The sequence below is a fragment of the Choloepus didactylus genome, chromosome 5 (genome assembly GCF_015220235.1).
Source record: "Choloepus didactylus isolate mChoDid1 chromosome 5, mChoDid1.pri, whole genome shotgun sequence".
Lineage (NCBI taxonomy): Eukaryota > Metazoa > Chordata > Mammalia > Pilosa > Megalonychidae > Choloepus > Choloepus didactylus.
In genome coordinates, this window is record NC_051311.1 from 6,900,564 (window position 1) to 6,915,963 (window position 15,400).

The 15,400-nt window shown below is 44.5% G+C and overlaps 1 protein-coding gene across 4 annotated transcripts in view; it reads left to right on the forward strand.

Moving 5' to 3' along the window:
- The first annotated feature begins 6,749 nt into the window (after positions 1–6,749).
- Positions 6,750–15,400, forward strand: part of MSRB2 (methionine sulfoxide reductase B2) — a 76,042-nt gene continuing 67,391 nt past the window's right edge. For all 4 annotated transcript variants that reach the window (XR_005217196.1, XM_037837848.1, XM_037837849.1 and 1 more), the window contains exon 1: positions 6,750–6,934. Coding sequence is in view for 3 of the 4 variants with exons in the window: in XM_037837848.1 (XP_037693776.1) it covers positions 6,817–6,934 (118 nt within the window). In the remaining variant the exon portion in view is untranslated. The remainder of the gene's footprint in view (positions 6,935–15,400) is intronic.

Genomic DNA, 15,400 nt, shown 5'->3' on the forward strand with positions numbered 1-15,400 from the left:
AGAGTAATCAGTTTCCTTGTTTATTACATGCCACTGGAAAGCCATTTCACATACCTTTGTTATTTTTAATTTGCTTTGGTGATTCTTATTGAATTAACAGTATCATTCCTTCCAGATTGTGGGATGGTCTATCTGTGCAAATAAAAGCAGTCTTTGATTTTCTTTTTCAAGTTTCCCTTTATAAATGTACTTTTTTTCCCATTAGAACTGGCTTCCGAGTGTCACCTGTTTTCATTACAAATCAGAACTAGATGTTGTTTCTGTTAGATTGACACATGATGGTTTCATCAATAACTTCAAAAAAAGTCTGGTTAAAATGTTTATTTCTGAAACAGACTAAGAGAGTCAACCCTCTTTTCTGCACCACTGCTCTCCTCAGGTGTGTAAACTGAAAGAAGGGTCAACTCGAGTCTCTGGGAAATGATTCCTTGCAGCGTCCTTTCGTCCTCATGGCGATAATTTCTCAGAGGCTAATGCCACTTTCCATCCCTAATTCCAGGCTGAATTTTCTGGGTAAGTCAACAGCACCATCCTCACTGGCTGCCTTGGCCAACCTCGTTGCCCCTCTGAACGTCATTCTCTTTTGACCAAGCTCCGACACTCAGTGACAACCCACAGCAGGAGCTGGAGGAGGGCATGGGGCGGGGTTGCCAGGTTGACCAGAATGCCGCTGCTGTAGACAGTCTGCAGCCACAGCACTGTCCATCCTTGTAAAAAGGTGTTTTCCCATTTTTATCAGTCACCTAAGAAAGGACTTTGTCCTATTCATTTTTGTCCTAACTGGGGGCACTGAGGTGTGGGGAAGCTGAAGTAGAAACAGAGCCCCATACCTGGGAAGGAATTTTCTGGCAACAGGTGATGACCTTCCATTGTAGGGGGAAAGGGCAGGTGGGGGTGGATGAATGCCCACTGAATGGAAAGTCATTTAACCACAATACCTTTTTAAACTAAAATGTATTCATTAAAACTAAAATGGATTTTAGCAAAATGTATGTTGACACATGTTCATTTTATACAACCTAAAAAGTAGCCAAAAAATAAAGCAGGGAAAAAAAATCACCCATAACAACAACAACAACAAAAGGCTGCTGGAATTTTAATAGGAATTCAGTGAATGTGTAGACCATTTTGGCAAATAGTGCCATTATAATTAAATCTTCTGATCAATTGACATGGAACGTCGTCCCATTTATTTAGGTCTTTACTTTAGCAAAGTTTTGTAGGTTTAGTGCATAAATCTTTCACCTCCTTGGCTAAATTTGTTCCTAACATTTTATTGTTTTGGATGCTATTGTGAATTGAATCATTTAATTTCCTTTCAGATTGTTCCTTGCTGTTGCATAGAAACACAACTGAGTTTTGAGGGCTGATCTTGTATGCTGCAACTTTGTTGAATTTGTTGATTAGGCTCTAGAAGTTTTTTGGAGGGTTCAATGGTATTTTTTTAGTATAGAACCATTTTACCTGAAAATAGAGAAAGTTTTCTTTCTTCCTTTCCAATTTGTATGCCTTTTACTTCTTTTTCTTGCCTAATGGCTCTGCCTAGCACTTCCAGTACAATGTTAAATAGCAGTGGCCAAAGTGGGCATGCTTGTCTTGTTCCTGTATTAGGAGGAAGGCTTTCAGTCTTTCACCCTTGAGTATGTTAGCTGTGTGTTTTTCACAAGTGCCCTTTAACATGTTAAAGGAATTCCTTTCTATTCCTAGTTTGCTGGGGTTTTTATCATGACAGGGCATTGAAATTTTTTTTTTCAAATGTTCTATTTTTCTTCTATCTGTCAAATCTATTTGTTTCTCAATTCTAATATTGCCTTCTTTTGTGTTTGTTTTTTTCTAATGTACCATTTTGATTTCTTCCACATTTCCTTTTCTGTATACATTTTAGTTGTTTTCTTAGTGGTTGCCATGGGGATTACAGTAAACATCCTAAATTTATAACAACCTAGTTTAAATTGATAACAGCTTAGCTTCAATAGCATGCATTAACTCTGCTCCTATCCAACTCCATCCCCTGCTTCACGTTGCTATTTTCACAAATTTCATCTTTGTACACTGTGTGCCTTTTAACATAGATTTCTAATTATTGTGTTATGCATTAATCTTTTCAATCACATAGGAAGCAAAAAGAAGAGTTACAGACCCAAAATACAAAACCCTAGATCTTATATTATCTATGTAGTTAACTTTCCCAGTGGTTGTTATTTCTTTGCATGGCTTAAAGTTACTGTGTAGTGTCCTTGTATCTCATGCAGAATGCGTGTTAACATTTCTTGTAGGGCACGTCTACCAGTGATGAACTCTCTTCACTTTTATTTATCTGATTATGTTGCACTTTCCACTTTATATTTGAAGGACAGTTTTGCTGGATATAGAATTATTGGTTGACAGTTTTTGGTGTTTTTTTTTCCTTTTAGCACTTTATACCATACACTGCCTTCTGGTCTCCATGGTTTCTGACGAGAAACTGGCTGTCGATCTCATGGAGGATCACTTGGACATGATGAGTCACTTCTCGCTTGCTGCTTTCAAGATTCTCTCTTTGTCTTTGGATTTCAGCTGTTTGATTACAATGTGTTTGCTGTGGATCTCTTTGAGTTTATCATGCTTGGAGTTTGTTAAGATTTTAGGATGTGTAGATTCACAAAATTGGGCAGTTTTTGGCCACTAATTCTTCAAAAAAATTTTGCCCCTTTCTCCCTTTCTTCTCTTTCTGGAACCACCATAATGTGCATGTGGCTGTGCTTAATGGTGCCCCATGGGTCCCTCTGGCTCTGCTCATTTTTATTCATTCTTATTTCTTTCTGCTCTTCAGACTGGCAATTCTGATTGCCTTATCTTCAATTTCAATGATTCTTTCTTCTGTCTGTTCAGATCTCCTGTTGAACCCCTTGGGAGAATCTTTTATTTCAGCTATTGTTCCCTTCAGCTCCAGAATTTCTATTTGGTTCCTTTTTACACTATCTCTTTACTGATAGTCCTGACTGGTTCATACATTGTTGTCCTGAATTCCTATAGTTCTCTGTCCACAGTTTCCTTCATCTCATAAAGCATATTTAAGATAGCCAATTTGTTGTCTATCTTCTAAGTTTAACACCTGAGTTTCCTCAGGGATGGTTTCTGTCAATTTCTTTTTTTCCTGTGAATGGAACATACTTTTCTATTTCTTTGTATGCTTTGTAACTTTTTGTTGAGAACATTGTAATACGGTAACCTTGAAAATCGTATTCTCTTTCCTCTCCAGGGATTGCTGCTGTTATTTGAGGAAAACTATACTCATCCATTTGTTTCCTGACTTTTCCAAAATTTTTTCAATGACTTTACTCCTTATTTTGTGTGGTCACTGAAGTGTCTGTTCCGTTATCTCCCTGGTCAGCCAGTGACCTGATAGAAATTTCATTAACTGCCTGAATCCTATAAGAAAAGGAAAAGGAGAAGAAAAGAAAAAAGCTTGCTCTGAATCTTTAAATCCCCTTGACTGATGTCACTGGGGAAGCTGCTTCAGTTACAAAAAACATCAATCAAAACACACAGCCCTGATTTTTGGAGGACAAGGTCCCTATTGCCCACCCTGACACCAGCAAACTTCCCCAGATACATGGGCATCATCCCCACTCAACCTCCCAAATAAATATATATCCATTTCCTTATTATCCAGATACAAAACTACACAAAGACATTACAAGAAAAGAGCTCTATACACCAACACCCCTCAAGAATACAGGTGAAAACACAATTCTAGCCCAAGAAATTTGACAATGTACAGATGGATAACATATCTTAGCAAGTGGAGTTTATGCCAGGAATACTGTTAGTTTAACATTTGAAAATCAATTAAAAAATTACAAAAAAAAAAGTGATCACCTCAATAGCTGCAGAAAAAGCATTTGACAAAAATCCACATATCCCTGGATTTTAAAACTTTTAGTAGACTATGAATAGATAGGACCTTCTTCAATACGATAAAGAATGTCTATAAAAAACCTACACCTAATATCATGTTTAATGGAGAGAGACTGAATGCTCTCCCTCCAAGATCAGGAACAAAACAAGAATATACACTCTCACCATTTCTATTCAATACTGTACAGATTCTAGCAAGTGCAATAAGGCAAGAAAAAGAAATAAAAGGCATCCATACTGGAAAGGAAAAAGTAAAACTTTCTTTGCAGATGACATGATCATCATGTAGAAAAGCTGATAGAATTTTTTAATATCACTAGGACTAATAAATGAGTTCAGAAAGGTTGCAGGATACAAGATCAATGTACAAAATTTATATACTAGGAGCAACCAGAAATGGAAATCAATGAAGTAATATAACAGCATCAAAAATAAGAAATACTTATGGTTAAATCTGTCAAAAAATGAGCAAGGTCTATACACTGAAAACTACAAAACACTGCTGAGAGAAATTCAAGAATACCTGAATAAATTGAGAGACATATCTTATTCATGAATCAGAAGATCAATATTGTTATGATACCAATCTCCCTAAAATGGATAAATTCAGTACAATCCCAATCAAAATCCAAGGAAACTTTTTTTTGAGAAACTGAATCTAAAATTTATGTTGAAACACAAAAGAGCTAAAAGAGCCAAAATAACCTTAAAAAAAGAACAGAATTACAGCACTAACAGCATCTGATTCCAAGTCCAGTGGAATCCAAGTACAGATCAGGATATAGTAGGGTTTGTGTAAAGACAGACAAATAGATCAATGGGAAAGAATGGAAAGTCCATATAGACCCATATGCGGGACACTGATTACGTGCTTCAACTTGGCGGGCCTGGGCTGGGGGACCGGATCCACCCCTGGGGAGGGTAGTGGGTACGGGTGACAGCGCCCTCCACAGCCCCCCGGGCCTGGGAAAGTGAGGCCGGAGGCAGGCCCCATTTCCTCTCCCAAAATACCAATGTTAGGGGAGGCTTGCCGGAGGGAACCGCCTTTTCCCCACCCCCTTATCTTGCCCGGACACTCCCCGTTGCCAGTGCAACCCCCATCACCACCGGTGCGCATACATTGTTGCCAGACACCGTTACGGGAGCAACTCTCGCCCCTTTTCAATCAACCTCCGCGCTCTCTCAGAACCAATCCAAGCCTTTAACCCCTACAGCTACCCCGCCCTCTAAACCGCCCGATATAAGCTTGTACTCTCCCCTAATAAACTCTCTCTCTCTTGGTTTCTTCACCCTAAAAGAACCGTGTCCCGCCTGTTCCTTTCTCGCTGCCCTCCATACTTTGCACGCCTCCCGCCGGGGACCTGGCCAAGTCCCCCGCCTCGCCCTCGCCTCCGGGAAAGAGCCCCCGCCGCCGGTACCCTCGGAGCAATCCTGAGAGCCTAGGATTTAGCAACCGGCCGCCACCCTCCCCCAGACGAGTCAACTGCGACCGCACCCATATATATATACATATGGGAAACCAGTTTTCCACAAAGTTTCAAAGGTAGTTCTGTGGAGAAAGGACAGGTACTGGAACAACGGGATATCCATATGCAAAAATCAAACAAAATATTTTGCCATATACACAAATTAAAGTGGATCATAGATTTAAATGTAAAACCTAAAACTTTAAAAGTTTTGGAGTAAAATATAGGTGAAAAATCTTTGTGACGTTGATTTAGACAAAAATTTCTTAACTATGACACCCAAAAGCGTGATCCACTCACTTCATCAAAACTTAAAAGTTTCTGTTCTTCTTAAGACACTGTTAGGAGACTTAAAAGACAAGCCACAGACTGGGAGAAAGATCACTGCAAAACATGAATCTGAAAAAGGCTTTGTCTTCAGAATATTCAAAGAACTGTCAACTCAATAATAAGAAAACCCCAAGAGCCAAGGATTGGTACAGAGAATAAACCTACTGCAGAGAAGCACCTGAAAATACTCAGTTCGGCACCAATAGCCATTAGGGAATGCAAATTTAAACCACAATTTGCTACCAGTATACACCACTAGAATGACTGCAATTTAAAAAGTCTGAACATCCAAATGTTGGCAAGGATTTAGAAAAGAATGTAACTCTCATACACCAGAGACAGGAAGGTAAAATCAAACAACCATTTTGGAAAACAGTTTGCCAGTTTCTTTAAAAATTACCGCTTGCTTATGATCCAGCTATTCCATTCCTAGGTATTTACCCAAGAGAAAAGAAAACCTATATCCGTACAAAGATCAATGCGGGAATATTCCTAGCAGCTTCATTTCTAAAGAGGAAAAATTGGAAACCACACAGGTGTCTATCAACAGGTGACTAGATAAATACACTGTGGCATAGCCCGGCAACCTCTCAGCAGGGAAAGCGATGAACCACTGTTACATGAAAAAACGTGTGCTCAGGAAAGAAGCCAGACAAAACTCAGTGTGTATCATATGATTCCACTCACACAGAACTCTAGGAAACGCAAAGTAATCTGCAGTGACAGAAGCAGATCAGTGGTTGACTTCGGGATGGGCGGAGTGGGACGGAGCTGGGGAGGAATGGGGGGCGCTGGGGGGCGAGGGGGGCCGGGCAGGCGGTGAACCAGGCGCGGAGAGGGAAAGGGGGTGGCAGAGCGCGAGCGCGCGCACGTGGCCCGGGAAGGAGCGGGCGTGGGGAGGAGGAAGGGGGGCGAGGCGCGGGAGAGCGAGCAGGCGCGCAGGGGCGGGGAAGGGAGGAGGTGGGGATGGAGAGCTAGGGAGGGGCGCGGGGGCGGGGCTGGAAGACCGGGAGGAGGGCGCAGCGGGCGGCGACGGGAGGAGCGGAGCCCCGGCGGGCGGGTGCGCGGAGCGCGGGCGCGGGGGAGGCGCGCAGCCCTGGGTTCCGGGCGGCCCCGCGTCATGGCGCGCCTGCTCCGCGCACTGCCCGGCCTGCCCCGGCGAGCGGCGTCTCCGCGGTCCGCGCGCGGCTGGGCGGGCGGCGGCGGTCTCTGCGCTGGGGCCGGACGCGGGGACGCAGGTAGGACACCGGGACCCGCGTGGGAGGCGGCGCCGCCTCCGGCTTTCGCTTTCCGTGCCCCGCTGCGCCGCGGCCGGAGCGGCCTCCCAGGGGCGCGTCCTTGCTCCTGAGCGCCCTTGGCGCGCCCCTTCCGGCTCCTGTCCGGCCGCCTGGATCTTGACTTCTGAACCCTTGGGGGAGGGGCCATTGACCCTGTGAGAACCGGGTGGAAGTGTAGACCCTCTCCCCCGACGAGCCTACGTTTTCCGCACAGAGTGCGGGACGCGGGAGGCCTGAAGCTTCCCCAGGCCCGGGCGAAGAGCGCGGGGATTGGGGCCAACTGCCCGGCGTGCGCCCCTGCCCCTGTGGCCTCCCCGGAGCTCCGCGCGCTGCTCCTTGCACAGAGAACAAGCTGGGGATTCGGATGCTGGTTTCCTGGCCTGCGGTATTTCTGTGTGTATCCAGGACCCAGGGGCACGTGCCGGCCGATAACTTGTGCCCCCTTTAAAGTGAGCAGCCTTATTGGGTAAAGAGTGGGGTGGTGGCTGAGAGACAGAGACCGGGGAAGTGTGTGTCTTTGTGTGTCTGTGTGTGTCTGCTAAGTGCTTGGGCCCTGCGGTGGAGAAGGGCACATTTACATCTCACCCACCAGGGAGGGGTCAGTCACCTGGGGACCTGTGTCAGCTGTCCTTGTATTTCCAGACATTTTAGGGTGGTTTCGTGCCCCGTGGATTGGATTTCTGGGCCTCTGTGCAACGGGCCCACCTCTGAATCCCATTCTCCATGTGTGCTGAAGACGGCCCCCACTGAAAATGCACTGTCGCTTGGGACCTTTTTTCCCTCGAAGTTTTCCCTGAAGTAGTGCTCACAGCCAAATAGAAGGAAGCACTGCGATGTGGAGGTGTAGCTGAGTCACCTGCATCCCCAGGCTCCTCATCACCCTGGTACCCCTGGTCCGTGGGTCCACGGTACAGGTGAGAGGAGCAGGTGGCAGGCCGGGCTGGGGCCTTGGCCCCCTTTACAGGGTCGTGGTCTTCAGGGAATCTCCTTCGTGGCTGTGCTTGGGGCTTCCAGAGGCAGCCTGGTGCACAGCCCAGATCTCAAAGTCGGTGAGGTTAGGATTTGGCCAAACAGTGACTTCATCAGATGCTCCCCCCTTGGAGATGTATTAGAAGGAAACAATTCAACGAACAAATCTAGATGTACAAAGATGTGTTTAACAATCTTGCTTTTAAGAACTGGAAACTAGCTGTATTCCAAATGTCCGCCATTTAAGGAATGCTGGAGCAAACAGGATAGACCAACACAACAAACTAGACACCCATGGAAAATGACAAGCGGGTGAGGGTTGTGTCCTAAGGGCTGGGGGGTCCCCCAGACCTGGAGGAGTCTGGGCTCTGTGGCTTACTAGCTGTGCCTTTGAGCAAGTGTCTTAAACTTGATAAGCTCAAACCTCGGGTTTTTTTTCTTCTATAAATAAGGTGATAGGATCTATCTAGTAGGGTTGTAGATGGAATAAATAGGGGAAAAAAGGAATTTAAAGAAAATGCAAAATATGTGGCATTTAGGAAGCAACCCATAAATTTTAGTTATAATTACATAAATAAATGGAAAGAGCCAAAAGTTTAACTACATATAATCTACGTTGTGGGATGGGGGTGGGGGGTTGAGAGGGAGAGAAATTGGGGGGAAATGAGATGCTGGATGTGATAGTGAACTGTTTTCTAGCGCTGAGGTTTCTGATGTGCTCAGAGACAAGGGCACCTGTGATTTGTCATCTGGATGAACAGAGAGCAAATGGAAAGAGCAAAGAAAGAAGCATCCTGAAGAAAATAGTCCATTGTTTAGGAAAACCTGCTTTCTGGAGATACTCTGCCTGGAAGCCGTCCCGGGCCTGGGGTTGAAACTGTCCAGCCCTGTGGTGCAGGGCCGTCAGAGGGTGGGAATTCTGACCCCACTTCATGACAGCTCCCGGAGGTCCAGCAGATGTCTGTGGAAACGAGGCAGGTTCGTGGGGGACCACTTGGCAGAACAACGCAGCCAGAACAGTTAATAAAACCACATGACCGAGAGTAGGTTTCTCTATAAATGAGGAGACCAAGGCCCACGTCGTGGAAGATGAGCAATGAGAAAGCATAGCTTGTGCTTTCATACAGAGGGAAAGAAACTCAGGGATCTGAGTTATCGGAGTCTAATTCAGAGTCTGTGTACAGTAGCAGCCACAGCCACGCTTTTTTGTCATGAAGATGGCAAGAGAAGGTAGAGGGAAACTGAAGGACATGGAGTCTCCAAGGAGCAGCGGAAGGTGTGGATGACGGATGGAGGACAGGGGACCCTGCACACATGCAGAAGGACGAGAAGGCAGTGTCGAGACCTGACCTCGAGTCCCTGGCGACCACCAGGCCCCTCACCTCCCCACGGAGACCGCGTGTGCCGTGGGGACACCTGTCCGAGTGAGTGCAGAGCTGACCTGTGACGAGTTGACTCGTTCAAGCTTTAGTTGTTTCTAGAGTCCCAGGTTAAAGAAACCTGTGAAGAGATGCAGAGCCCGTATCGCCAACCCTGTGGGCACCCTGTGACCGTTTGCCATTTCACTGTCGAGGCAGCGGCCGTCTGCCCTCGACTCAGTCTTCCAGGCCGGCAGATCTGCAGCTCAGATTGCTTAATCGACACTTAAACTGGTCTGAACACTGTTGCCTGCCCACGAGATTGTTCACGCACAAAAATAATAACCGTTTTAAAGGATTCACAGAGCCATGAGAGATGCACTCTGATTGTATTTATATGGACAAGTCATTCTTTCCTTTAATGATTTAAGCATTTTAAATTTTAATTTAAGCAGTGTAAATTTTAAACTCAAACTGTAAGGAAAGTCTGGCTTTCCAGTGGAGGGGGAAGGTGGGTGTCTGAAGAGCAGGTAGTCATTCCCTAGTAGGTGTGATGAGATGCAGAGGTGAGGGGTTGGGAGCTGGGAACCTTACAGGACCCAGCCTCAGGTCCCAAGTCAGGGGAGGGCAGGTGGTAAAGCTCCGGGGTGAGAATACTACTGAATTTTAGCCCTTCTCCAATTCCCTCTCTCCGGTGCCAGCTACTAGACGGCACTGCAGGTTGGAAGGTGCTGAGGGCAAGGCTTCCAGGAGGCAGAAGGGTTTTCTCTTCGACCCCACTCTTCCTCCCGCAAAAGGAGATAGGAGGACAAAGGCCACTTCACACGCTACAGCTGCCCACCTTCATACCGGAAGTCGCCTGCCTCTTGGACGTCTGTAGGAGGGACTCGAGATCCTTGCCACAGCCAAGGAGACACCTGGACAGGTGTGGCCCGAGCCATCCTGGGAGGGGAAGAGGGCGTTTCACCGGTCACGCGTCACTCCTTCCCTGAGGAGGTTCGGTGGTAGCCAGGGCTGTGGGCTCACCGACTCCCCTCGAGACCAGAGTTTCCATCCCGAGGGGTCATGGAGGGCAGTTCGCTTTTCCTAGCAAAGCCTGCTCTTGCAGAGCTTGTGCTCCTGCTAATGCCTGCCCTTTTGCGCTGTTTGGGGTGGCCTTCACACGGCCAGCCCCAGCCTAGTGCTCTGTGATATGCTTGCTCGTTTGGCATCTTGCCCTTGGCAAGCAGAGACAGCCCTTCCCAGAGCTTGGCTGTGAAGGAGAAAAGAAGAGCAATAGTAACTGGGGGGAGAGAGGGCCTGGGGGAGAATGGAGTCTTGTGCTGCTTTTCTTTCCACTCAGCACGTCAGGTGGCCAGTGCTGCTTTTCTTTCCACTCAGCATGTCAGGTGGCCAGCAGGCGGCCGAGTAGGGGAAGCTGATGATTCAGTGGAAGGGGGAATATTCCATCGATCCCGACCCTTGGGGAGGCAAAAGGAAATAGGCTCTAGAACAGAGGTGGTGAAAAAGCACCTGGACAGAGGAAAGGAGTCTTGTTTCACTGAAACCAGACAAGAAGGAAAGGGTGTATGTAGATGCAGGCAAAGGTGAAGGTATGGAAGCAGGAAGGAGGGGGACTTCCTTGTGGTGGCTTTTGATTCCTCAGAGTGGAATCATCTTTTGAGGGTCCATAGTTTAAGTGGAGAATAGAAAAGGTTTAAAATACCCATGTGGAGAAATGGAGAGCGGTCGGCTAAGGAACTGTAGATAATGGTCATGGCTCATGGAGACCCCAGGGAGATTAATAAACTTGGATTTGTAGTAACAACTCTCTCCCCTACTAGTGCTGCACAGTGCAGGGGCAAATGTGGATAGGGTCAGCTTTTTTAAATAAACCTTTTATGGTGGAATAATTTTAGATTTGCAGCCAAGTTGCAAAGATAGTGTAGAGTTGCCATCACACAATTTTCTCCCTCCTGGTTAACTTCTCCCATCACCGTGGTACGTTTGTCAAAACAGAAACTGACACTGGGATGCTGCTATTCACGAAACTCCAGACTACTTGGATTTCACCAGTTTTTCCATGAAGGTCCCTGTTCAGTTCCAGGATCCATGTTACATTTACTCATGTCCTCTCGGTCTCCTCTGGTCTCTGATAACTGTTTCTCACCCGGTCTTCCCTTGCTTTTCACAACGTGGACGGTTTTGAGGAGGGTTGGTCAGAAACTTTGCAGAATATCCCTCAAGTTGCATTTGTCTGATGTTTTTCCTCATGATCAGTCTGGGATTTGGGGTTTGGTGGAAGGATAACTGAGAGGTGAAGTCTCCTCTTAGAGTCATGTACCCTCCCCCCACCTTTCCTCCCACCCCTGACTGACACACACACACTCACATGTATGTGTTTGTTTATTTTGCTGAACTAGTTAGTAGTTATTTGCAGGCATCAGAACCTTTGCCCCTATACATTTCAGTGTGTATCTCATAAGACCAAAGGTGTTCTACAAAATCACAAAACATTTATCACACTCAGGAAATTTAACATTGATATACTATTGTCTAATATATAGTCCACATTTAAATTTCCACAATATCCTAATAATACCAATCTTTAATGACCTTTTTTTTTTTTTTCTTTCTTGGATCCAGAATCCAACAAAGGGTCACATGTCACATTTGGTTGTGTGGCTCCCTAGTTTCTTTTAATCTGAAACTGTTGCCCAGGCTTTGTATTTCTTCATGACATTGACCTATTTTTAAGGATCCAGGGTGGTGGTTTTGCAGTTTCCCACCATTTGGCCTTGTCTGCTTGTTTCTCCATGTTAGACTCACAGCAAACCTTCTTGGCAGGGAAGTGATAAGGTGATGCTGCACCTGCTCATGCATCGCATCAGGTGGGACGGGATGCCAGCCTGTCCCACCTGGAGATGCAAATCCTGCTCGTGGGTTTGGGGTGACTTCCAGACTTCTCTGCTGTAAAGGTGCCCTTTCTTCTTTAATCACCTGTGCAGTGAGAGTTTGAAATGTGTGATCACCCTGTTGCCCAAGTCTTTCATCCAGGGGTTGTAGAATTCATGATGATTCTTGCTTGAATCACTCATTTTGTTGATTACAAAAATGGTGATTTTGAAAAGTCTATAATTCACTCCCCAGTTATTGGTGTTCTGTGTGACAACTCTGAAAGTTGCATTAATAAGCATTAATTGTCCTATAAATACACTGTGCCTCACTCCCAAGGGATGAGTCCCTGAAATCCCTATAGCCTAATAAGAAGCATATTCAAGAAGGGAAGGACTTTTAATATATTTAACAGATAACCTTCATATAAAATGCAAACAGTGGACTCGAGCTGAACCCCAGCCCGGGAGTGTGGAGGCTACTGGCACTGCTATTTAATATGTTACAACCTTTGGAGCAGCCACAGCAGCAGTTCTGGTCAAGGAATTAAGGAAATAAAGGAAATACGCCCCAAGGGAAGGATATTGACTTAGAAAACATTTAACCCTCTACAACCTACCCTCGTTGGCCAACAGCTAAGGGATGTCTCAACTGCCTAGTCCACTTGACACCATCTCAAACACAAGGGAGATGTTAAATATACTGGACTCTGGAAGGCACATTAATTTTGTGAACATTTAAAAATGTATACATTTAAATTAGGTTTATATTTAAAATCGTGTATACTTGATAAAAAAAATTTTTAATGCAAGTATGATCCTGTCTTCCATGTTTAGTTCACTGTTACTTCTGAGAGAAGAGTAGGGCTCCAATATAGCAGAATGAAATAAGTTTATGACTTTATTGTATCAACCTGAAATTCTCAAATGGTTTAAGACCTATTTATTCCCAATTGGTATTTCATCAGATGATGTAAATAAACGTTCTAAAGTACATATAGGGATCCTGTTGTTAGTAAACATCAAAGCTTAAACAAAAAGCTGCTTTTAAATCCATGTGTCTGGATGGATCTTATCCCAACCCCAGCAGTGAGAAGGATAGACTGGGCTCTTCTGAAAACCAGCTTCTTGCAAGTTCATTTCCTATTTTAATTTCCACGGATTTCCTTTCCTCCAGAGATTCTGCTCATAAGTATACATAAATATCTTCTCCTTGCTGTATTACTTTTATTCTGTTTTAAAGGGAAAACAATAACATGTTTAATTCAGAACACCCTTTTGAGGTACTCAGTTGGGAAAGGTTTTGTCAAGGAATATAAATCTGGGATCATAAATTTATAGTGTGTGCAGTCACCCTGAACATTGATTAGGGATTATATCTCTTCACCTGCTCACATAAAATGGTAAGCATTCTTGTTGAAATTTTGTAATCACTGCATGTTATTATTGTTTTCTTTTCTAAGGCTTAAGATTTGGATACAAATTGAGTCAAGTAATTCTATCTGCACAGTACTGTGTATTTCATCACTCAATACAAAGTGCAAATTTTAAGTACTACCTCCTTCTCCTAATGCCAGTATTTTAACTGAGTGCCACCAAAAAGCCATTGCTTTTTTGTATGTTTTGTGCTTGCCTGTCTATACATAAAACTTTATTCTTTACATATGTTCTGGCATCCTGCATGTTGCCAAGAAATTGTTGCTTGTATATTCCTGTGGTCAGCCTGAGGCCACTGGAGTGGTTGTAAGACTTTTCAGTGAGAATCTCCATACCATCTAAAAATTATTGCTAGCGTTCTCCTAAAATCTTTTGATCAGCCTTTCCATAAAATAATAAAATTATTTTACTGCAGAAAGGCTTCTCTTCACAGAGCAAAAGACTTCACTTACCCATCTAGGACAGAATGTTTTGATGGACTATTTATTCTTTTGCAAATATTTCTTTTCTTCTTTCAAGAAGTACAAAAGAGATCTTTGTGTGTATGTGTGTGTCCTTCCATCACTTTGGACATAAGAGGTAACCAATACGTATTTTAATAAATGAGTGAATAAAGAAGATATTTAAAAAAGAAAAAAATGCAAACAATAAGCAGTTAATGATAGACAACTCTGAAAATATACAATATAAGTTGATGATGAAGATAGGTCTTTTCTTACTGTAGGATTGTGTGGGGCTTTTAAACTTTTTATTAAAAATGAATTTCTAATAATTTTCTAACATATTTGATAGCTGTGTGGTGACCACAATGTTTATTTAATATTTAATCTTCAGTGCTATGGGCAAGTTCTTTGGGCCTCTATATTCTCATTTGTAAGACAAAGTGTTTTACAGGTTTTAAGATCCTTTCAAATTCTTGACATTGGATGACTAAAAACATTTAACCTGTAAGTCGGGTTGCCTACTGCCCTCCAGCTGATGAGATTATCACTGTCCTAGTTTGCTCATGCTGCAGAATGCAAAACACCAGAGATGGATAGGCTTTTATAAAATGGGGGTTTATTTCACTACACAAGTACAGTCTTAAGGCCACAAAGCGTCCAAGGTAACACATCAGCAGTCGGGTACCTTCACCGGAGGATGGCCAATGGCCTCTGGAAAACCTCTGTTAGCTAGGAAGGCAGCTGGCATCTGCTCCAAAGCTCCGGCCTCAAAACGGCTTTCTCCCAGGACGTTCCTCTCTAGCAAGCTTGCTCCTCTTCAAAACATCACTCCCAGCTGCACTCTCTTTTCTCTCTTTGAGTCAGCTCATTTATATAGCTCCACCGATCAAGGCCCACGCCAAATGGGCGGGGCCACTCCTCCATGGGAACATCTCATCAGAATCATCTCCCACAGCTGGGTGGGGCACACTCCAAGCAAATCCAACCAGCACCAAAACTTCTGCCCCACACAAGACCACAAAGATAATGGCATTTGGGGGACACAATACACTCAAACCGGCACAATCACGTTGGTCACTTTTGTGTGCACGCACCAGAGTTAAAGTAGTAAGATAGAAGCCAAGGGGAGTAGAAGAAAGGTAAACAATAGGCCAAAAAATCATGAAGCACAATAATGGGTTGCAGTAGGTCTGCTTCCCTTCCAGGGGTGTGAGCTATAGGATCCCTTCTTTCTTCCATATAAGAGGATTTTCAATAGAGACCTCCCATGGCAAAAAAAAAAACCAGAGCTGTCTTTGCAAAACAGCCAGGGAGAGGAATTTAATAGCCCTCCAGCTCAACTTTCTT